Source organism: Oncorhynchus gorbuscha, linkage group LG17 (genome assembly GCF_021184085.1).
Source record: "Oncorhynchus gorbuscha isolate QuinsamMale2020 ecotype Even-year linkage group LG17, OgorEven_v1.0, whole genome shotgun sequence".
Lineage (NCBI taxonomy): Eukaryota > Metazoa > Chordata > Actinopteri > Salmoniformes > Salmonidae > Oncorhynchus > Oncorhynchus gorbuscha.
The window spans coordinates 4,633,967-4,658,937 of NC_060189.1; the positions used below are offsets into that span (position 1 = coordinate 4,633,967).

General features: G+C 40.5%; 1 protein-coding gene across 2 annotated transcripts in view; it reads right to left on the bottom strand.

Moving 5' to 3' along the window:
• Positions 1 to 861: 861 nt before the first annotated feature.
• LOC124001217 (E3 ubiquitin-protein ligase TRIM9-like) overlaps positions 862 to 24,971 on the bottom strand; it is a 132,723-nt gene continuing 108,613 nt past the window's right edge. For both annotated transcript variants that reach the window (XM_046307843.1, XM_046307842.1), the window contains 3 exons: positions 3,112 to 3,213; positions 1,181 to 1,259; positions 862 to 1,081 (listed from right to left, as the gene is read on the bottom strand). In XM_046307843.1, the coding sequence (XP_046163799.1) occupies positions 993 to 1,081; positions 1,181 to 1,259; positions 3,112 to 3,213 (270 nt within the window). In that variant the 3' untranslated portion in view covers positions 862 to 992. The remainder of the gene's footprint in view (positions 1,082 to 1,180; positions 1,260 to 3,111; positions 3,214 to 24,971) is intronic.

Sequence of the window (24,971 nt, forward strand, 5' to 3'; positions counted from 1 at the left end):
TGGTGGTGGTGGGGGGACAGGCTCCTAGTGGTTGTGGTGGTGGTGGGGGGGACAGGCTCCTAGTGGTGGTGGTGGTGGTGGTGGTGGTGGGGGGACAGGCTCCTAGTGGTGGTGGTGGTGGGGGGACAGGCTCCTAGTGGTGGTGGTGGGGGGACAGGCTCCTAGTGGTGGTGGTGGTGGTGGGGGACAGGCTCCTAGTGGTGGTGGTGGTGGTGGTGGTGGGGCGGGACAGCCTCCTAGCGGTGGTGGTGGGGAGGGATAGCCTCCTGGTGGTGGTGGTGGGGCGGGACAGCCTCCTGGTGGTGGTGGGGCGGGACAGCCTCCTGGTGGTGGTGGGGCGGGACAGCCTCCTAGTGGTGGTGGTGGGGCGGGACAGCCTCCTAGTGGTGGTGCTGGTGGGGCGGGACAGCCTCCTAGTAGTGGTGCTGGTGGGGCGGGACAGCCTCCTAGTGGTGGTGCTGGTGGGGCTCCTAGGGACAGCCTAGTGGTGGTGGTGGTGGTGGTGGTGGTGGTGGTGGGGGGACAGGCTCCTAGTGGTGGTGGTGGTGGTGGGGACAGGCTCCTAGTGGTGGTGGTGGTGGTGGGGGGGGGCGGGACAGGCTCCTAGTGGTGGTGGTGGTGGTGGGGCGGGACAGCCTCCTAGCGGTGGTGGTGGGGAGGGATAGCCTCCTGGTGGTGGTGGTGGGGCGGGACAGCCTCCTGGTGGTGGTGGGGCGGGACAGCCTCCTGGTGGTGGTGGGGCGGGACAGCCTCCTAGTGGTGGTGGTGGTGCGGAACAGCCTCCTAGTGGTGGTGGTGGGGCGGGACAGCCTCCTAGTGGTGGTGCTGGTGGGGCGGGACAGCCTCCTAGTGGTGGTGCTGGTGGGGCGGGACAGCCTCCTAGTGGTGGTGGTGGGGAGGGACAGCCTCCTGGTGGTGGTGGTGGTGGTGGTGGTGGTGGTGGTGGGGCGGGACAGCCTCCTGGTGGTGGTGGTGGTGGGGCGGACGGCCTCCTAGTGGTGGACAGCCTCCTCGCGTTGATGCGGACAGCAGCCTCCTAGGTTGAGTAAACTTCCTGTTCTGGTGAGCCAACAGCAGCCTCCTAGGGTTGAGTAAACGTCCTGTTCTGGTGAGCCAACAGCATCCTAACACACACTGACAGACTGACAGACAGACAGACACATGGATCTTGGTACTGTACCTGCCAGTCTGCCCAGGCCTCCGTTCCCCAGCCCTGCATCCTCCTCCATCTCCTCCAGATCCTCCATGTCCAAACCCAGCTACATTACAGACATAAAAAAAAAAACTCAAATTCAGTTCGCTCAACTCACAGTCCCATATTAAAGGCTAGTTTATACCCCACAAGTCGCTACTCTAAATAGCGTTGGGTAGCTTAGCAATGCTACGCAGACATGTTCAGTCCTGCAATTCATACCTCTGTGCAGGATCACCATCTTGCGAAGCGTTCTTGCGTTGTGTACTCAAGGTGTAAACTAGGCTTTTATAGTGTCCAATAATGTGTTTGAGCTCATGCATTACTTGACACTCAAAGTTGATAAAAGTAATGACTGAGGTTGTGTGTTAGTCATGCTGTCACAGTTCTTGAGAAAGTCTGTCTCTTATAAGAAAGCTTGTTTGCCTGCGGCACTAGTCGTTTCTGCTTGCAGCCATGCCGGTGTGTCCCTGACGTCTACAAGGTTCCATCTCACCTGGCTGGTAGACTGTCTACAAGGTTCCATCTCACCTGGCTGGTAGACTGTCTACAAGGGTCCATCTCACCTGGCTGGTAGACTGTCTACAAGGGTCCATCTCACCTGGCTGGTAGACTGTCTACAAGGGTCCATCTCACCTGGCTGGTAGACTGTCTACAAGGGTCCATCTCACCTGGCTGGTAGACTGTCTACAAGGGTCCATCTCACCTGGCTGGTAGACTGTCTACAAGGGTCCATCTCACCTGGCTGGTAGACTGTCTACAAGGGTCCATCTCACCTGGCTGGTAGACTGTCTACAAGGGTCCATCTCACCTGGCTGGTAGACTGTCTACAAGGGTCCATCTCACCTGGCTGGTAGACTGTCTACAAGGGTCCATCTCACCTGGCTGGTAGACTGTCTACAAGGGTCCATCTCACCTGGCTGGTAGACTGTCTACAAGGGTCCATCTCACCTGGCTGGTAGACTGTCTACAAGGGTCCATCTCACCTGGCTGGTAGACTGTCTACAAGGGTCCATCTCACCTGGCTGGTAGACTGTCTACAAGGGTCCATCTCACCTGGCTGGTAGACTGTCTACAAGGGTCCATCTCACCTGGCTGGTAGACTGTCTACAAGGGTCCATCTCACCTGGCTGGTAGACTGTCTACAAGGGTCCATCTCACCTGGCTGGTAGACTGTCTACAAGGGTCCATCTCACCTGGCTGGTAGACTGTCTACAAGGGTCCATCTCACCTGGCTGGTAGACTGTCTACAAGGGTCCATCTCACCTGGCTGGTAGACTGTCTACAAGGGTCCATCTCACCTGGCTGGTAGACTGTCTACAAGGGTCCATCTCACCTGGCTGGTAGACTGTCTACAAGGGTCCATCTCACCTGGCTGGTAGACTGTCTACAAGGGTCCATCTCACCTGGCTGGTAGACTGTCTACAAGGGTCCATCTCACCTGGCTGGTAGACTGTCTACAAGGGTCCATCTCACCTGGCTGGTAGACTGTCTACAAGGGTCCATCTCACCTGGCTGGTAGACTGTCTACAAGGGTCCATCTCACCTGGCTGGTAGACTGTCTACAAGGGTCCATCTCACCTGGCTGGTAGACTGTCTACAAGGGTCCATCTCACCTGGCTGGTAGACTGTCTACAAGGGTCCATCTCACCTGGCTGGTAGACTGTCTACAAGGGTCCATCTCACCTGGCTGGTAGACTGTCTACAAGGGTCCATCTCACCTGGCTGGTAGTCTGTCTACAAGGGTCCATCTCACCTGGCTGGTAGACTGTCTACAAGGGTCCATCTCACCTGGCTGGTAGACTGTCTACAAGGGTCCATCTCACCTGGTAGACTGTCTACAAGGTTCAAGCTCACCTGGTAGACTGTCTACAAGGTTCCATCTCACCTGGTGGACTGTGTATAAGGTTCAAGCTCACCTGGTAGATGGCCTCGTCACAGGCGTTCTGCAGCCCCAGGTTAATCATGGTGTTCTGGAGGGTTCTGCCCATGTAGAACTCCAGGGAGAGGTAGTACACCCGCTGGACAGGAGAACAGGAACATTTAGCAGTGGCTCTGTCTCGACACTCAGTTTCTGCACTGTATCCCTCTCATCTAGTTCATATTCTAATCTGTACATTTCATATTCTAATCTGTACAGTTCATATTCTAATCTGTACAGTTCATATTCTAATCTGTACATTTCATATTCTAATCTGTACAGTTCATATTCTAATCTGTACAGTTCATATTCTAATCCGTACATTTCATATTCTAATCCGTACAGTTCATATTCTAATCCGTACATTTCATATTCTAATCCGTACATTTCATATTCTAATCCGTACAGTTCATATTCTAATCCGTACAGTTCATATTCTAATCTGTACAGTTCATATTCTAATCTGTACAGTTCATATTCTAATCTGTACAGTTCATATTCTAATCTGTACAGTTCATATTCTAATCTGTACAGTTCATATTCTAATCTGTACAGTTCATATTCTAATCTGTACAGTTCATATTCTAATTTTTACCGGTCAATAAAATGTCTAAATAGACACAAACAAGTAGGTGTAGATTCATTAATTTAAATGGAATGATTTCCTTTTTTTTCCTTCTTTTTTAAAAACTAGGAAAGTCTGTTTTTGTGGAGCGATGGGTAACGATGCTTCGTGGTTGACTATTGTTGTTGTGTGCAGAGGGTCCCTGGTTCGCGCCCGGGTATGGGCAAGGGGACGGTCTAAAGTTATACTGTTACATTAGCATGCACCCCAACCAACTATCCTACATTCGTTTTTTACCTCAAGTAACCATACCAAACTAACATAATAATACATTTACGGGTTTACATACAGAATAATACAAAATGCTCTGAGACCAGGTTGTCTGTTCACCCCGCTGTCATCCAGAAGGCGAGGTCAGTACAGGTGCATCAAAGCTGGGACTGAGAGACAGAAAAACACCTTCTATCTCAAGGCCATCAGACTGTTAAACAGCCACCACTAACATTGAGTGGCTGCTGCCAACACACTGACTCAAATCTCCAGCCACTTTAATAAGAGATATCACTAGTCACTTTAAATGACGCCACTTTAATAAGAGATATCACTAGTCACTTTAAATGACGCCACTTTAATAAGAGATATCACTAGTCACTTTAAATGACGCCACTTTAATAAGAGATATCACTAGTCACTTTAAATGACGCCACTTTAATAAGAGGTATCACTAGTCACTTTAAATGACGCCACTTTAATACTAACCATGTGTATGTGACCAATAACATCTGCTAACCATGTGACCAATAACATCTGCTAACCATGTGTATGTGACCAATAACATCTACTAACCATGTGTATGTGACCAAAATAAATGTTGATTTGATGATGGTGAAAATAAATAAGAGGTGCGACTCTGACCAGCGGACCAAATGAGGACAAGACACACAGGTAGCCAGGATAATTCTCCGCGTAAACTGGTGCATGCTATTTGGTAAAGGAAATCACTTTTGAAACAAACAACTTTTACCTTGGGGTCGGTCTCATAGTAAAACTGTTGCGTTCTGATCCATCTTCCCACCAGGTGATCACGAACCGCGTGCGCGAGGGCGAAGTAATAATCGCGCGGCGTCGCTACGTTCCTGTCTTTGACCAAAGTGAAGTGGAGGTGTCGGTTAAAACCTTTCTTCAACTCGGCGACGTTCTCCACCCCGACTATTCCTCTGATACTGTTCTGTTTACGCGTCTCCAGGTCAGTTAGAGGCGACGCCATGCTGCTGAACAAAACTGCTGCTGTGCGTCTTCAACTTTAATAACCATAAAGTGGCAAAGTGAAGTATAGGTCCTAGCAGTTCTGTGGCATCGGTCTCCTCTCTATCCTCTCTAATGTCCATTGGTGCATGCAGGCGGATGTGTGTCGCTGCCCAGCCTCTCAACCTCTTGCGGATCATGCCATAGCACAGCAGAGAGAACATATTTGAAGAAGGCTAAATGTTTTTGGACACCTACAATTTATTGAATATTCATTAATACAGAAAACACCAAGAGATCAGTAATAGTAACACGTCCAATAATAACAATAATATCATAATGTGTCTTTATCGACAACAACACTGAGTGTACAAAACATTATGGACACCTTCCTAATATTGAGTTGAACCCCCCCCCATGTTGACTCCAATGCTTCCCACAGTTATGTCAAATTGGCTGGATGTCCTTTGGGTGATGGACCATTCTTGATACACTTGGGAAACTGTTGAGTGTGAAAAACACTGCAGCGTTTTACGTTTTGTACACTCGGTGTACTGTACGTATAAGTAAGTAGGCTACTATATGTAAATTAGAACAATGCTTAAGGACATTCCAACATTTATATAATCTGCCAAACAGACCATCACTTTGGAAGTTAAACGACCATTGTCTGACGCACGCTCTGCATGCGCAGCATAGGGTAGGCTATAACTCTATACTGTATATTGAAATAAACTGCCAATGTCGCCCAGCGACTGGATGCACATTTTCTAGAATTATAAATTAGGACAGTAAAATAAAGATGTGTTGAGGGACTAAGGGATAGACGTACTTTATTTTTCTTGATTCACCACAAATACTTTTTATTTTATTTTAAACTCACCGACTCGAGGGTAGGCACCATCTGACTCAAATGATTAGACATCTTCGTCTACAGCTGGTTTAGACATCAATTAAAATGAGTATGGATAAATAACACCAATGGTTCAACATCGACCTTCATTAAAATATATATCTAATTCAAGTAGATGCTTACCGACAGTATCTACAAACTGTATTGGCTCGAATCAAATATCAATATTTCATTCTCAAAATTGTATAACAACAAGCTTGCAGAAAGATGGCTGAATGAACATATATATATGCTGGAAGAGTTATGAACCACTACCATCTTTGTCTTTACTTGGCCTACATCCTAGTATAATTACCATCTTTGTCTTTACTTGGCCTACATCCTAGTATAATTACCATCTTTGTCTTTACTTGGCCTACATCCTAGGATAATTACCATTTTTGTCTTTACTTGGCCGACATCCTAGGATAATTACCATCTTTGTCTTTACTTGGCCTGGATCCTAGGATAATTACCATCTTTGTCTTTACTTGGCCTACATCCTAGTATAATTACCATCTTTGTCTTTACTTGGCCTACATCCTAGGATAATTACCATTTTTGTCTTTACTTGGCCGACATCCTAGGATAATTACCATCTTTGTCTTTACTTGGCCTGGATCCTAGGATAATTACCATCTTTGTCTTTACTTGGCCTACATCCTAGGATAATTACCATCTTTGTCTTTACTTGGCCTGGATCCTAGGATAATTACCATCTTTGTCTTTACTTGGCCTGGATCCTTGGATAATTACCATCTTTGTCTTTACTTGGCCTACATCCTAGGATATTTACCATCTTTGTCTTTACTTGGCACACATCCTAGGATAATTACCATCTTTGTCTTTACTTGGCCTACATCCTAGGATAATTACCATCTTGGTCTTTACTTGTCCTACATCCTAGGATAATTACCATCTTTGTCTTTACTTGGCCTACATCCTAGGATAATTACCATCTTTGTCTTTACTTGGCCTACATCCTAGGATAATTACCATCTTTGTCTTTACTTGGCCTACATCCTAGGATAATTGCCATCTTTGTCTTTACTTGGCCTACATCCTAGGATAATTACCATCTTTGTCCTTACTTGGCCTACATCCTAGGATAATTACCATCTTTGTCTTTACTTGGCCTACATCCTAGGATAATTACCATCTTTATCTTTACTTGGCCTACATCCTAGGATAATTACCATCTTGGTCTTTACTTGGCCTACATCCTAGTATAATTCCCATCTGTGTCTTTTCTTGGCCTACATCCTAGGATAATTACCATCTTGGTCTTTATTTGGCCTACATCCTAGGATAATTACCATCTTGGTCTTTTCTTGGCCTACATCCTAGGATAATTACCATCTTTGTCTTTACTTGGCCTACATCCTAGGATAATTACCATCTTGGTCTTTATTTGGCCTACATCCTAGGATAATTACCATCTTGGTCCTTACTTGGCCTACATCCTAGGATAATTACCATCTTTGTCTTTACTTGGCCTACATCCTAGGATAATTACCATCTTTGTCTTTACTTGGCCTGGATCCTAGGACAATTACCATCTTTGTCTATACTTGGCCTACATCCTAGGATAATTACCATCTTTGTCTTTACTTGGCCTACATCCTAGGACAATTACCATCTTTGTCTATACTTGGCCTACATCCTAGGATAATTACCATATTTGTCTTTACTTGGCCTACATCCTAGGATAATTACCATATTTGTCTTTACTTGGCCTGGATCCTAGGATAATTACCATATTTGTCTTTACTTGGCCTGGATCCTAGGATAATTACCATCTTTGTCTTTACTTGGCCTACATCCTAGGATAATTACCATCTTTGTCTTTACTTGGCCTACATCCTAGGATAATTACCATCTTTGTCTTTACTTGGCCTACATCCTAGGATAATTACCATCTTTGTCTTTACTTGGCCTACATCCTAGGATAATTACCATCTTTGTCTTTACTTGGCCTACATCCTAGGATAATTACCATCTTTGTCTTTACTTGGCCTACATCCTAGGATAATTACCATCTTTGTCCTTACTTGGCCTACATCCTAGGATAATTACCATCTTTGTCTTTACTTGGCCTACATCCTAGGATAATTACCATCTTTATCTTTACTTGGCCTACATAGGAGGATAATTACCATCTTGGTCTTTACTTGGCCTACATCCTAGTATAATTCCCATTTGTGTCTTTTCTTGGCCTACATCCTAGGATAATTACCATCTTGGTCTTTATTTGGCCTACATCCTAGGATAATTACCATCTTGGTCTTTACTTGGCCTACATCCTAGGATAATTACCATCTTTGTCTTTACTTGGCCTACATCCTAGGATAATTACCATCTTTGTCTTTATTTGGCCTACATCCTAGGGAAATTACCATCTTGGTCCTTACTTGGCCTATATCCTAGGATAATTACAATCTTTGTCTTTACTTGGCCTACATCCTAGGATAATTACCATCTTTGTCTTTACTTGGCCTGGATCCTAGGACAATTACCATCTTTGTCTATACTTGGCCTACATCCTAGGATAATTACCATCTTTGTCTTTACTTGGCCTACATCCTAGGATAATTACCATCTTTGTCTTTACTTGGCCTGGATCCTAGGACAATTACCATCTTTGTCTATACTTGGCCTACATCCTAGGATAATTACCATCTTTGTCTTTACTTGGCCTATATCCTAGGATAATTACCATCTTTGTCTTTACTTGGCCTGGATCCTAGGATAATTACCATCTTTGTCTTTACTTGGCCTGGATCCTAGGATAATTAGCATCTTTGTCTTTACTTGGCCTACATTCTAGGATAATTACCATCTTTGTCTTTACTTGGCCTACATCTTAGGACAATTACCATCTTTGTCTTTACTTGGCCTACATCCTAGGATAATTACCATCTTTGTCTTTACTTGGCCTACATCCTAGGATAATTACCATCTTTGTCTTTACTTGGCCTACATCCTAGGATAATTACCATCTTTGTCTTTACTTGGCCTACATCCTAGGATAATTACCATCTTTGTCTTTACTTGGCCTACATCCTAGGATAATTACCATTTTTGTCTTTACTTGGCCGACATCCTAGGATAATTACCATCTTTGTCTTTACTTGGACTACATCCTAGGATAATTACCATCTTTGTCTTTACTTGGCCTACATCCTAGGATAATTACCATCTTTGTCTTTACTTGGCCTACATCCTAGGATAATTACCATCTTTGTCTTTACTTGGCCTACATCCTAGGATAATTACAATCTTTGTCTTTACTTGGCCTACATCCTAGGATTGTTACCATCTTTGTCTTTACTTGGCCTACATCCTAGGATAATTACCATATTTGTCTTTACTTGGCCTACATCCTAGGATAATTACCATATTTGTCTTTACTTGGCCTGGATCCTAGGATAATTACCATATTTGTCTTTACTTGGCCTGGATCCTAGGATAATTACCATCTTTGTCTTTACTTGGCCTACATCCTAGGATAATTACCATCTTTGTCTTTACTTGGCCTACATCCTAGGATAATTACCATCTTTGTCTTTACTTGGCCTACATCCTAGGATAATTACCATCTTTGTCTTTACTTGGCCTACATCCTAGGATAATTACCATCTTTGTCTTTACTTGGCCTGGATCCTAGGATAATTACCATCTTTGTCTTTACATGGCCTGGATCCTTGGATAATTACCATCTTTGTCTTTACTTGGCCTACATCCTAGGATATTTACCATCTTTGTCTTTACTTGGCACACATCCTAGGATAATTACCATATTTGTCTTTACTTGGCCTACATCCTAGGATAATTACCATCTTGGTCTTTACTTGTCCTACATCCTAGGATAATTACCATCTTTGTCTTTACTTGGCCTACATCCTAGGATAATTACCATCTTTGTCTTTACTTGGCCTACATCCTAGGATAATTACCATCTTTGTCTTTACTTGGCCTACATCCTAGGATAATTACCATCTTTGTCCTTACTTGGCCTACATCCGAGGATAATTACCATCTTGGTCTTTACTTGGCCTACATCCTAGTATAATTCCCATCTGTGTCTTTTCTTGGCCTATATCCTAGGATAATTACCATCTTGGTCTTTATTTGGCCTACATCCTAGGATAATTACCATCTTGGTCTTTACTTGGCCTACATCCTAGGATAATTACCATCTTTGTCTTTACTTGGCCTACATCCTAGGATAATTACCATCTTTGTCTTTACTTGGCCTACATCCTAGGATAATTACCATCTTTGTCTTTACTTGGCCTACATCCTAGGATAATTACCATCTTTGTCTTTACTTGGCCTACATCCTAGGATAATTACCATCTTTGTCTTTACTTGGCCTACATCCTAGGATAATTACCATCTTTGTCTTTACTTGGCCTGGATCCTAGGATAATTACCATCTTTGTCTTTACTTGGCCTACATCCTAGGATAATTACTATCTTTGTCTTCACTTGGCCTACATCCTAGGATAATTACCATATTTGTCTTTATTTGGCCTACATCCTAGGATAATTACCATATTTGTCTTTACTTGGCCTACATCCTAGGATAATTACCATCTTTGTCTTTACTTGGCCTACATCCTAGGATAATTACCATCTTTGTCTTTACTTGGCCTACATCCTAGGATAATTACCATCTTTGTCTTTACTTGGCCTACATCCTAGGATAATTACCATCTTTGTCTTTACTTGGCCTGGATCCTAGGATAATTACCATCTCTGTCTTTACTTGGCCTGGATCCTAGGATAATTACCATCTTTGTCTTTACTTGGCCTACATCCTAGGATAATTACCATCTTTGTCTTTACTTGGCCTACATCCTAGGATAATTACCATCTTTGTCTTTACTTGGCCTACATCCTAGGATAATTACCATCTTGGTCTTTACTTGTCCTACATCCTAGGATAATTACCATCTTTGTCTTTACTTGGCCTACATCCTAGGATAATTACCATCTTTGTCTTTACTTGGCCTACATCCTAAGATAATTACCATCTTTGTCTTTACTTGGCCTACATCCTAGGATAATTACCATCTTTGTCCTTACTTGGCATACATCCTAGGATAATTACCATCTTTGTCATTATTTGGCCTACATCCTAGGATAATTACCATCTTTGTCTTTACTTGGCCTACATCCTAGTATAATTCCCATCTGTGTCTTTTCTTGGCCTACATCCTAGGATAATTACCATCTTGGTCTTTATTTGGCCTACATCCTAGGATAATTACCATCTTGGTCTTTACTTGGCCTACATCCTAGGATAATTACCATCTTTGTCTTTACTTGGCCTACATCCTAGGATAATTACCATCTTTGTCTTTATTTGGCCTACATCCTAGGGAAATTACCATCTTGGTCCTTACTTGGCCTACATCCTAGGATAATTACCATCTTTGTCATTACTTGGCCTACATCCTAGGATAATTACCATCTTTGTCTTTACTTGGCCTACATCCTAGGATAATTACGATCTTTGTCTTTACTTGGCCTACATCCTAGGATAATTACCATCTTGGTCTTTATTTGGCCTACATCCTAGGATAGTTACCATCTTGGTCTTTACTTGGCCTACATCCTAGGATAATTACCATCTTTGTCTTTACTTGGCCTGGATCCTAGGACAATTACCATCTTTGTCTATACTTGGCCTACATCCTAGGATAATTACCATCTTTGTCTTTACTTGGCCTACATCCTAGGATAATTACCATCTTTGTGTTTACTTGGCCTGGATCCTAGGATAATTAGCATTTTTGTCTTTACTTGGCCTGGATCCTAGGATAATTAGCATCTTTGTCTTTACTTGGCCTACATCCTAGGATAATTACCATCTTTGTCTTTACTTGGCCTACGTCCTAGGATAATTACCATCTTTGTCTTTACTTGGCCTACATCCTAGGATAATTACCATCTTTATCTTTACTTGGCCTACATCCTAGGATAATTACCATCTTTGTCTTTACTTGGCCTACATCCTAGGATAATTACCATCTTTGTCTTTACTTGGCCTACATCCTAGGATAATTACCATCTTTGTCTTTACTTGGCCTACATCCTAGGATAATTGCCATCTTTGTCTTTACTTGGCCTACATCCTAGGATAATTACCATCTTTGTCCTTACTTGGCCTACATCCTAGGATAATTACCATCTTTGTCTTTACTTGGCCTACATCCTAGGATAATTACCATCTTTATCTTTACTTGGCCTACATCCGAGGATAATTACCATCTTGGTCTTTACTTGGCCTACATCCTAGTATAATTCCCATCTGTGTCTTTTCTTGGCCTACATCCTAGGATAATTACCATCTTGGTCTTTATTTGGCCTACATCCTAGGATAATTACCATCTTGGTCTTTACTTGGCCTACATCCTAGGATAATTACCATCTTTGTCTTTACTTGGCCTACATCCTAGGATAATTACCATCTTGGTCTTTATTTGGCCTACATCCTAGGATAATTACCATCTTGGTCCTTACTTGGCCTACATCCTAGGATAATTACCATCTTTGTCTTTACTTGGCCTACATCCTAGGATAATTACCATCTTTGTCTTTACTTGGCCTGGATCCTAGGACAATTACCATCTTTGTCTATACTTGGCCTACATCCTAGGATAATTACCATCTTTGTCTTTACTTGGCCTACATCCTAGGACAATTACCATCTTTGTCTATACTTGGCCTACATCCTAGGATAATTACCATCTTTGTCTTTACTTGGCCTACATCCTAGGATAATTACCATCTTTGTCTTTACTTGGCCTACATCCTAGGATAATTACCATCTTTGTCTTTACTTGGCCTACATCCTAGGATAATTACCATCTTTGTCTTTACTTGGCCTACATCCTAGGATAATTACCATCTTTGTCTTTACTTGGCCTACATCCTAGGATAATTACCATCTTTGTCTTTACTTAGCCTACATCCTAGGATAATTACCATCTTTGTGTTTACTTGGCCTACATCCTAGGATAATTACCATCTTTGTCTTTACTTGGCCTACATCCTAGGATAATTACCATCTTTGTCCTTACTTGGCCTACATCCTAGGATAATTACCATCTTTGTCTTTACTTGGCCTACATCCTAGGATAATTACCATCTTTATCTTTACTTGGCCTACATCCGAGGATAATTACCATCTTGGTCTTTACTTGGCCTACATCCTAGTATAATTCCCATCTGTGTCTTTTCTTGGCCTACATCCTAGGATAATTACCATCTTGGTCTTTATTTGGCCTACATCCTAGGATAATTACCATCTTGGTCTTTACTTGGCCTACATCCTAGGATAATTACCATCTTTGTCTTTACTTGGCCTACATCCTAGGATAATTACCATCTTTGTCTTTATTTGGCCTACATCCTAGGGAAATTATCATCTTGGTCCTTACTTGGCCTACATCCTAGGATAATTACCATCTTTGTCTTTACTTGGCCTACATCCTAGGATAATTACCATCTTTGTCTTTACTTGGCCTGGATCCTAGGACAATTACCATCTTTGTCTATACTTGGCCTACATCCTAGGATAATTACCATCTTTGTCTTTACTTGGCCTGGATCCTAGGATAATTACCATCTTTGTCTTTACTTGGCCTGGATCCTAGGATAATTAGCATCTTTGTCTTTACTTGGCCTGGATCCTAGGATAATTACCATCTTTGTCTTTACTTGGCCTACATCTTAGGACAATTACCATCTTTGTCTTTACTTGGCCTACATCCTAGGATAATTACCATCTTTGTCTTTACTTGGCCTACATCCTAGGATAATTAGCATCTTTGTCTTTACTTGGCCTACATCCTAGGATAATTACCATCTTTGTCTTTACTTGTCCTGGATCCTAGGATAATTACCATCTTTGTCTTTACTTGGCCTACATCCTAGGATAATTACCATCTTTGTCTTTACTTGGCCTACATCCTAGGATAATTACCATCTTTGTCTTTACTTGGCCTACATCCTAGGATAATTACCATCTTTGTCTTTACTTGGCCTGGATCCTAGGATAATTAGCATCTTTGTCTTTACTTGGCCTACATTCTAGGATAATTACCATCTTTGTCTTTACTTGGCCTACATCTTAGGACAATTACCATCTTTGTCTTTACTTGGCCTACATCCTAGGATAATTACCATCTTTGTCTTTACTTGGCCTACATCCTAGGATAATTACCATCTTTGTCTTTACTTGGCCTACATCCTAGGATAATTACCATCTTTGTCTTTACTTGGCCTGGATCCTAGGATAATTACCATCTTTGTCTTTACTTGGCCTACATCCTAGGATAATTACCATCTTTGTCTTTACTTGGCCTACATCCTAGGATAATTACCATCTTTGTCTTTACTTGGCCTACATCCTAGGATAATTACCATCTTTGTCTTTACTTGGCCTACATCCTAGGATAATTACCATCTTTGTCCTTACTTGGCCTACATCCTAGGATAATTACCATCTTTGTCTTTACTTGGCCTACATCCTAGGATAATTACCATCTTTATCTTTACTTGGCCTACATCCGAGGATAATTACCATCTTGGTCTTTACTTGGCCTACATCCTAGTATAATTCCCATCTGTGTCTTTTCTTGGCCTATATCCTAGGATAATTACCATCTTGGTCTTTATTTGGCCTACATCCTAGGATAATTACCATCTTGGTCTTTACTTGGCCTACATCCTAGGATAATTACCATCTTTGTCTTTACTTGGCCTACATCCTAGGATAATTACCATCTTTGTCTTTACTTGGCCTGGATCCTAGGATAATTACCATCTTTGTCTTTACTTGGCCTGGATCCTAGGATAATTAGCATCTTTGTCTTTACTTGGCCTACATTCTAGGATAATTACCATCTTTGTCTTTACTTGGCCTACATCTTAGGACAATTACCATCTTTGTCTTTACTTGGCCTACATATTATTATTATTATTATATTACATCCTAGGATAATTACCATCTTTGTCTTTACTTGGCCTACATCCTAGGATAATTAGCATCTTTGTCTTTACTTGGCCTACATCCTAGGATAATTACCATCTTTGTCTTTACTTGTCCTGGATCCTAGGATAATTACCATCTTTGTCTTTACTTGGCCTACATCCTAGGATAATTACCATCTTTGTCTTTACTTGGCCTACATCCTAGGATAATTACCATCTTTGTCTTTACTTGGCCTACATCCTAGGATAATTACCATCTTTGTCTTTACTTGGCCTGGATCCTAGGATAATTAGCATCTTTGTCTTTACTTGGCCTACATTCTAGGATAATTACCATCTTTGTCTTTACTTGGCCTACATCTTAGGACAATTACCATCTTTGTCTTTACTTGGCCTACATCCTAGGATAATTACCATCTTTGTCTTTACTTGGCCTACATCCTAGGATAATTACCATCTTTGTCTTTACTTGGCCTACATCCTAGGATAATTACCATCTTTGTCTTTACTTGGCCTGGATCCTAGGATAATTACCATCTTTGTCTTTACTTGGCCTACATCCTAGGATAATTACCATCTTTGTCTTTACTTGGCCTACATCCTAGGATAATTACCATCTTTGTCTTTACTTGGCCTACATCCTAGGATAATTACCATCTTTGTCTTTACTTGGCCTACATCCTAGGATAATTACCATCTTTGTCTTTACTTGGCCTGGATCCTAGGATAATTACCATCTTTGTCTTTACTTGGCCTGGATCCTTGGATAATTACCATCTTTGTCTTTACTTGGCCTACATCCTAGGATATTTACCATCTTTGTCTTTACTTGGCACACATCCTAGGATAATTACCATCTTTGTCTTTACTTGGCCTACATCCTAGGATAATTACCATCTTTGTCCTTACTTGGCCTACATCCTAGGATAATTACCATCTTTGTCTTTACTTGGCCTACATCCTAGGATAATTACCATCTTTATCTTTACTTGGCCTACATCCTAGGATAATTACCATCTTTGTCTTTACTTGGCCTACATCCTAGGATAATTACCATCTTTGTCTTTACTTGGCCTATATCCTAGGATAATTACCATCTTTGTCTTTACTTGGCCTACATCCTAGGATAATTACCATCTTGGTCTTTACTTGGCCTACATCCTAGGATAATTACCATCTTTGTCTTTACTTGGCCTACATCCTAGGATAATTACCATCTTTGTCTTTACTTGGCCTACATCCTAGGATAATTACCATCTTTGTCTTTACTTGGCCTACATCCTAGGATAATTACCATCTTTGTCTTTACTTGGCCTACATCCTAGGATAATTACCATCTTTGTCTTTACTTGGCCTACATCCTAGGATAATTACCATCTTTGTCTTTACTTGGCCTGGATCCTTAATTACCATCTTTGTCTTTACTTGGCCTACATCCTAGGATAATTACCATCTTTGTCTTTACTTGGCCTACATCCTAGGATAATTACCATCTTTGTCTTTATTTGGCCTACATCCTAGGATAATTACCATCTTTGTCTTTACTTGGCCTACATCCTAGGATAATTACCATCTTTGTCTTTACTTGGCCTACATCCTAGGATAATTACCATCTTTGTCTTTACTTGGCCTGGATCCTAGGATAATTACCATCTTTGTCTTTACTTGGCCTACATCCTAGGATAATTACCATCTTTGTCTTTACTTGGCCTACATCCTAGGATAATTTCCATCTTTGTCTTACTTGGCCTACATCCTAGGATAATTACCATCTTTGTCTTTACTTGGCCTACATCCTAGGATAATTACCATCTTTGTCTTTACTTGGCCTACATCCTTAATTACCATCTTGGTCTTTATTTGGCCTACATCCTAGGATAATTACCATCTTTGTCTTTACTTGGCCTACATCCTAGGATAATTACCATCTTTGTCTTTACTTGGCCTACATCCTAGGATAATTACCATCTTTGTCTTTACTTGGCCTGGATCCTAGGATAATTACCATCTTTGTCTTTACTTGGCCTACATCCTAGGATAATTACCATCTTTGTCTTTACTTGGCCTACATCCTAGGATAATTACCATCTTTGTCTTTACTTGGCCTACATCCTAGGATAATTACCATCTTTGTCTTTTCTTGGCCTACATCCTAGGATAATTACCATCTTTGTCTTTACTTGGCCTACATCCTAGGATAATTACCATCTTGGTCTTTACTTGGCCTACATCCTAGGATAATTACCATCTTTGTCTTTACTTGGCCTACATCCTAGGATAATTACCATCTTTGTCTTTACTTGGCCTACATCCTAGGATAATTACCATCTTTGTCTTTACTTGGCCTACATCCTAGGATAATTCCCATCTGTGTCTTTTCTTGGCCTACATCTTTACCATCTTGTCTTTATTTGGCCTACATCCTAGGATAATTACCATCTTTGTCTTTACTTGGCCTACATCCTAGGATAATTACCATCTTTGTCTTTACTTGGCCTACATCCTAGGATAATTACCATCTTTGTCTTTACTTGGCCTACATCCTAGGATAATTACCATCTTTGTCTTTACTTGGCCTACATCCTAGGATAATTACCATCTTTGTCTTTACTTGGCCTACATCCTAGGATAATTACCATCTTTGTCTTTACTTGGCCTACATCCTAGGATAATTACCATCTTTGTCTTTACTTGGCCTGGATCCTAGGATAATTACCATCTTTGTCTTTACTTGGCCTACATCCTAGGATAATTACCATCTTTGTCTTTACTTGGCCTACATCCTAGGATAATTACCATCTTTGTCTTTACTTGGCCTACATCCTAGGATAATTACCATCTTTGTCTTTATTTGGCCTACATCCTAGGATAATTACCATCTTTGTCTTTACTTGGCCTACATCCTAGGATAATTACCATCTTTGTCTTTACTTGGCCTACATCCTAGGATAATTACCATCTTTGTCTTTACTTGGCCTACATCCTAGGATAATTACCATCTTTGTCTTTACTTGGCCTGGATCCTAGGATAATTACCATCTTTGTCTTTACTTGGCCTACATCCTAGGATAATTACCATCTTTGTCTTTACTTGGCCTACATCCTAGGATAATTACCATCTTTGTCTTTACTTGGCCTACATCCTAGGATAATTACCATCTTTGTCTTTACTTGGCCTACATCCTAGGATAATTACCATCTTTGTCTTTACTTGGCCTACATCCTAGGATAATTACCATCTTTGTCTTTACTTGGCCTACATCCTAGGATAATTACCATCTTTGTCTTTACTTGGCCTACATCCTAAGATAATTACCATCTTTGTCTTTACTTGGCCTACATCCTAGGATAATTACCATCTTTGTCCTTACTTGGCATACATCCTAGGATAATTACCATCTTTGTCATTTGGCCTACATCCTAGGATAATTACCATCTTTGTCTTTACTTGGCCTACATCCTAGGATAATTACCATCTTTGTCTTTTCTTGGCCTACATCCTAGGATAATTACCATCTTTGTCTTTACTTGGCCTACATCCTAGGATAATTACCATCTTTGTCTTTACTTGGCCTACATCCTAGGATAATTACCATCTTTGTCTTTACTTGGCCTACATCCTAGGATAATTACCATCTTTGTCTTTACTTTGGCCTACATCCTAGGAAATTACCATCTTGGTCCTTACTTGGCCTACATCCTAGGATAATTACCATCTTTGTCATTACTTGGCCTACATCCTAGGATAATTACCATCTTTGTCTTTACTTGGCCTACATCCTAGGATAATTACCATCTTTGTCTTTACTTGGCCTACATCCTAGGATAATTACCATCTTTGTCTTTATTTGGCCTACATCCTAGGATAGTTACCATCTTTGTCTTTACTTGGCCTACATCCTAGGATAATTACCATCTTTGTCTTTACTTGGCCTGGATCCTAGGACAATTACCATCTTTGTCTTTACTTGGCCTACATCCTAGGATAATTACCATCTTTGTCTTTACTTGGCCTACATCCTAGGATAATTACCATCTTTGTGTTTACTTGGCCTGGATCCTAGGATAATTAGCATTTTTGTCTTTACTTGGCCTGGATCCTAGGATAATTAGCATCTTTGTCTTTACTTGGCCTACATCCTAGGATAATTACCATCTTTGTCTTTACTTGGCCTACATCCTAGGATAATTACCATCTTTGTCTTTACTTGGCCTACATCCTAGGATAATTACCATCTTTATCTTTACTTGGCCTACATCCTAGGATAATTACCATCTTTGTCTTTACTTGGCCTACATCCTAGGATAATTACCATCTTTGTCTTTACTTGGCCTACATCCTAGGATAATTACCATCTTTGTCTTTACTTGGCCTACATCCTAGGATAATTACCATCTTTGTCTTTACTTGGCCTACATCCTAGGATAATTACCATCTTTGTCTTTACTTGGCCTACATCCTAGGATAATTACCATCTTTGTCTTTACTTGGCCTACATCCTAGGATAATTACCATCTTTGTCTTTACTTGGCCTACATCCTAGGATAATTACCATCTTTGTCTTTACTTGGCCTACATCCTAGGATAATTCCCATCTTGTCTTTTCTTGGCCTACATCCTAGGATAATTACCATCTTGTCTTTATTTGGCCTACATCCTAGGATAATTACCATCTTTGTCTTTACTTGGCCTACATCCTAGGATAATTACCATCTTTGTCTTTACTTGGCCTACATCCTAGGATAATTACCATCTTTGTCTTTACTTGGCCTACATCCTAGGATAATTACCATCTTTGTCTTTACTTGGCCTACATCCTAGGATAATTACCATCTTTGTCTTTACTTGGCCTACATCCTAGGATAATTACCATCTTTGTCTTTACTTGGCCTGGATCCTAGGATAATTACCATCTTTGTCTTTACTTGGCCTACATCCTAGGATAATTACCATCTTTGTCTTTACTTGGCCTACATCCTAGGATAATTACCATCTTTGTCTTTACTTGGCCTACATCCTAGGATAATTACCATCTTTGTCTTTACTTGGCCTACATCCTAGGATAATTACCATCTTTGTCTTTACTTGGCCTACATCCTAGGATAATTACCATCTTTGTCTTTACTTGGCCTACATCCTAGTATAATTACCATCTTTGTCTTTACTTGTCCTACATCCTAGGATAATTACCATCTTTGTCTTTACTTGGCCTACATCCTAGGATAATTACCATCTTTGTCTTTACTTGGCCTACATCCTAGGATAATTACCATCTTTGTGTTTACTTGGCCTACATCCTAGGATAATTACCATCTTTGTCTTTACTTGGCCTACATCCTAGGATAATTACCATCTTTGTCCTTACTTGGCCTACATCCTAGGATAATTACCATCTTTGTCTTTACTTGGCCTACATCCTAGGATAATTACCATCTTTATCTTTACTTGGCCTACATCCGAGGATAATTACCATCTTGGTCTTTACTTGGCCTACATCCTAGTATAATTCCCATCTGTGTCTTTTCTTGGCCTACATCCTAGGATAATTACCATCTTGGTCTTTATTTGGCCTACATCCTAGGATAATTACCATCTTGGTCTTTACTTGGCCTACATCCTAGGATAATTACCATCTTTGTCTTTACTTGGCCTACATCCTAGGATAATTACCATCTTGTCTTTATTTGGCCTACATCCTAGGATAATTACCATCTTGGTCCTTACTTGGCCTACATCCTAGGATAATTACCATCTTTGTCTTTACTTGGCCTACATCCTAGGATAATTACCATCTTTGTCTTTACTTGGCCTGGATCCTAGGACAATTACCATCTTTGTCTATACTTGGCCTGGATCCTAGGATAATTAGCATCTTTGTCTTTACTTGGCCTGGATCCTAGGATAATTACCATCTTTGTCTTTACTTGGCCTACATCCTAGGACAATTACCATCTTTGTCTTTACTTGGCCTACATCCTAGGATAATTACCATCTTTGTCTTTACTTGGCCTACATCCTAGGATAATTAGCATCTTTGTCTTTACTTGGCCTACATCCTAGGATAATTACCATCTTTGTCTTTACTTGTCCTGGATCCTAGGATAATTACCATCTTTGTCTTTACTTGGCCTACATCCTAGGATAATTACCATCTTTGTCTTTACTTGGCCTACATCCTAGGATAATTACCATCTTTGTCTTTACTTGGCCTACATCCTAGGATAATTACCATCTTTGTCTTTACTTGGCCTGGATCCTAGGATAATTACCATCTTTGTCTTTACTTGGCCTACATCCTAGGATAATTACCATCTTTGTCTTTACTTGGCCTACATCCTAGGATAATTACCATCTTTGTCTTTACTTGGCCTACATCCTAGGATAATTAGCATCTTTGTCTTTACTTGGCCTACATTCTAGGATAATTACCATCTTTGTCTTTACTTGGCCTACATCTTAGGACAATTACCATCTTTGTCTTTACTTGGCCTACATCCTAGGATAATTACCATCTTTGTCTTTACTTGGCCTACATCCTAGGATAATTACCATCTTTGTCTTTACTTGGCCTACATCCTAGGATAATTACCATCTTTGTCTTTACTTGGCCTGGATCCTAGGATAATTACCATCTTTGTCTTTACTTGGCCTACATCCTAGGATAATTACCATCTTTGTCTTTACTTGGCCTACATCCTAGGATAATTACCATCTTTGTCTTTACTTGGCCTACATCCTAGGATAATTACCATCTTTGTCTTTACTTGGCCTACATCCTAGGATAGTACCATCTTTGTCTTTACTTGGCCTGGATCCTAGGATAATTACCATCTTTGTCTTTACTTGGCCTGGATCCTTGGATAATTACCATCTTTGTCTTTACTTGGCCTACATCCTAGGATATTTACCATCTTTGTCTTTACTTGGCACATCCTAGGATAATACCATATTTGTCTTTACTTGGCCTACATCCTAGGATAATACCATCTTGGTCTTTACTTGTCCTACATCCTAGGATAATTACCATCTTTGTCTTTACTTGGCCTACATCCTAGGATAATTACCATCTTTGTCTTTACTTGGCCTACATCCTAGGATAATTACCATCTTTGTCTTTACTTGGCCTACATCCTAGGATAATTACCATCTTTGTCCTTACTTGGCCTACATCCTAGGATAATTACCATCTTTGTCTTTACTTGGCCTACATCCTAGGATAATTACCATCTTTATCTTTACTTGGCCTACATCCGAGGATAATTACCATCTTGGTCTTTACTTGGCCTACATCCTAGTATAATTCCCATCTGTGTCTTTTCTTGGCCTATATCCTAGGATAATTACCATCTTGGTCTTTATTTGGCCTACATCCTAGGATAATTACCATCTTGGTCTTTACTTGGCCTACATCCTAGGATAATTACCATCTTTGTCTTTACTTGGCCTACATCCTAGGATAATTACCATCTTTGTCTTTACTTGGCCTACATCCTAGGATAATTACCATCTTTGTCTTTACTTGGCCTACATCCTAGGATAATTACCATCTTTGTCTTTACTTGGCCTACATCCTAGGATAATTACCATCTTTGTCTTTACTTGGCCTACATCCTAGGATAATTACCATCTTTGTCTTTACTTGGCCTGGATCCTAGGATAATTACCATCTTTGTCTTTACTTGGCCTACATCCTAGGATAATTACTATCTTTGTCTTCACTTGGCCTACATCCTAGGATAATTACCATATTTGTCTTTATTTGGCCTACATCCTAGGATAATTACCATCTTTGTCTTTACTTGGCCTACATCCTAGGATAATTACCATCTTTGTCTTTACTTGGCCTACATCCTAGGATAATTACCATCTTTGTCTTTACTTGGCCTGGATCCTAGGATAATTACCATCTCTGTCTTTACTTGGCCTGGATCCTAGGATAATTACCATCTTTGTCTTTACTTGGCCTACATCCTAGGATAATTACCATCTTTGTCTTTACTTGGCCTACATCCTAGGATAATTACCATCTTTGTCTTTACTTGGCCTACATCCTAGGATAATTACCATCTTGGTCTTTACTTGTCCTACATCCTAGGATAATTACCATCTTTGTCTTTACTTGGCCTACATCCTAGGATAATTACCATCTTTGTCTTTACTTGGCCTACATCCTAAGATAATTACCATCTTTGTCTTTACTTGGCCTACATCCTAGGATAATTTCCATCTTTGTCCTTACTTGGCATACATCCTAGGATAATTACCATCTTTGTCATTACTAGGCCTACATCCTAGGATAATTACCATCTTTGTCTTTACTTGGCCTACATCCTAGGATAATTACCATCTTGGTCTTTATTTGGCCTACATCCTAGGATAATTACCATCTTGGTCTTTACTTGGCCTACATCCTAGGATAATGACCATATTTGTCTTTACTTGGCCTACATCCTAGGATAATTACCATCTTTGTCTTTACTTGGCCTGGATCCTAGGACAATTACCATCTTTGTCTTTACTTGGCCTACATCCTAGGATAATTACAATCTTTGTCTTTACTTGGCCTACATCCGAGGATAATTACCATCTTGGTCTTTACTTGGCCTACATCCTAGTATAATTCCCATCTGTGTCTTTTCTTGGCCTACATCCTAGGATAATTACCATCTTGGTCTTTATTTGGCCTACATCCTAGGATAATTACCATCTTGGTCTTTACTTGGCCTACATCCTAGGATAATTACCATCTTTGTCTTTACTTGGCCTACATCCTAGGATAATTACCATCTTTGTTTTTATTTGGCCTACATCCTAGGGAAATTACCATCTTGGTCCTTACTTGGCCTACATCCTAGGATAATTACCATCTTTGTCATTACTTGGCCTACATCCTAGGATAATTACCATCTTTGTCTTTACTTGGCCTACATCCTAGGATAATTACGATCTTTGTCTTTACTTGGCCTACATCCTAGGATAATTACCATCTTGGTCTTTAGGCCTATAATAATACCATCTTTGTCTTTGCTTGGCCTGGATCCTAGGATAATTACCATCTTTGTCTTTACTTGGACTACATCCTAGGATAATTACCATCTTGGTCTTTACTTGGCCTACATCCTAGGATAATTACCATCTTTGTCTTTACTTGGCCTGGATCCTAGGACAATTACCATCTTTGTCTATACTTGGCCTACATCCTAGGATAATTACCATGTTTGTCTTCACTTGGCCTACATCCTAGGATAATTACCATCTTTGTGTTTACTTGGCCTGGATCCTAGGATAATTAGCATCTTTGTCTTTACTTGGCCTGGATCCTAGGATAATTACCATCTTTGTCTTTACTTGGCCTACATCCTAGGATAATTACCATTTTTGTCTTTACTTGGCCTACATCCTAGGATAATTACCATCTTTGTCTTTACTTGGCCTACATCCTAGGATAATTACCATCTTTATCTTTACTTGGCCTAGGATAATTACCATCTTTGTCTTTACTTGGCCTACATCCTAGGATAATTACCATCTTTGTCTTTACTTGGCCTGGATCCTAGGATAATTACCATCTCTGTCTTTACTTGGCCTGGATCCTAGGATAATTACCATCTTTGTCTTTACTTGGCCTACATCCTAGGATAATTACCATCTTTGTCTTTACTTGGCCTACATCCTAGGATAATTACCATCTTTGTCTTTACTTGGCCTACATCCTAGGATAATTACCATCTTGGTCTTTACTTGTCCTACATCCTAGGATAATTACCATCTTTGTCTTTACTTGGCCTACATCCTAGGATAATTACCATCTTTGTCTTTACTTGGCCTACATCCTAGGATAATTACCATCTTTGTCTTTACTTGGCCTACATCCTAGGATAATTACGATCTTTGTCTTTACTTGGCCTACATCCTTGGATAATTACTATCTTTGTCTTTACTTGGCCTACATCCTAGGATAATTACCATTTTTGTCTTTACTTGGCCTACATCCTAGGATAATTACCATCTTTGTCTTTACTTGGCCTACATCCTAGGATAATTACCATCTTTGTCTTTACTTGGCCTACATCCTAGTATAATTACCATCTTTGTCTTTACTTGTCCTACATCCTAGGATAATTACCATCTTGGTCTTTATTTGGCCTA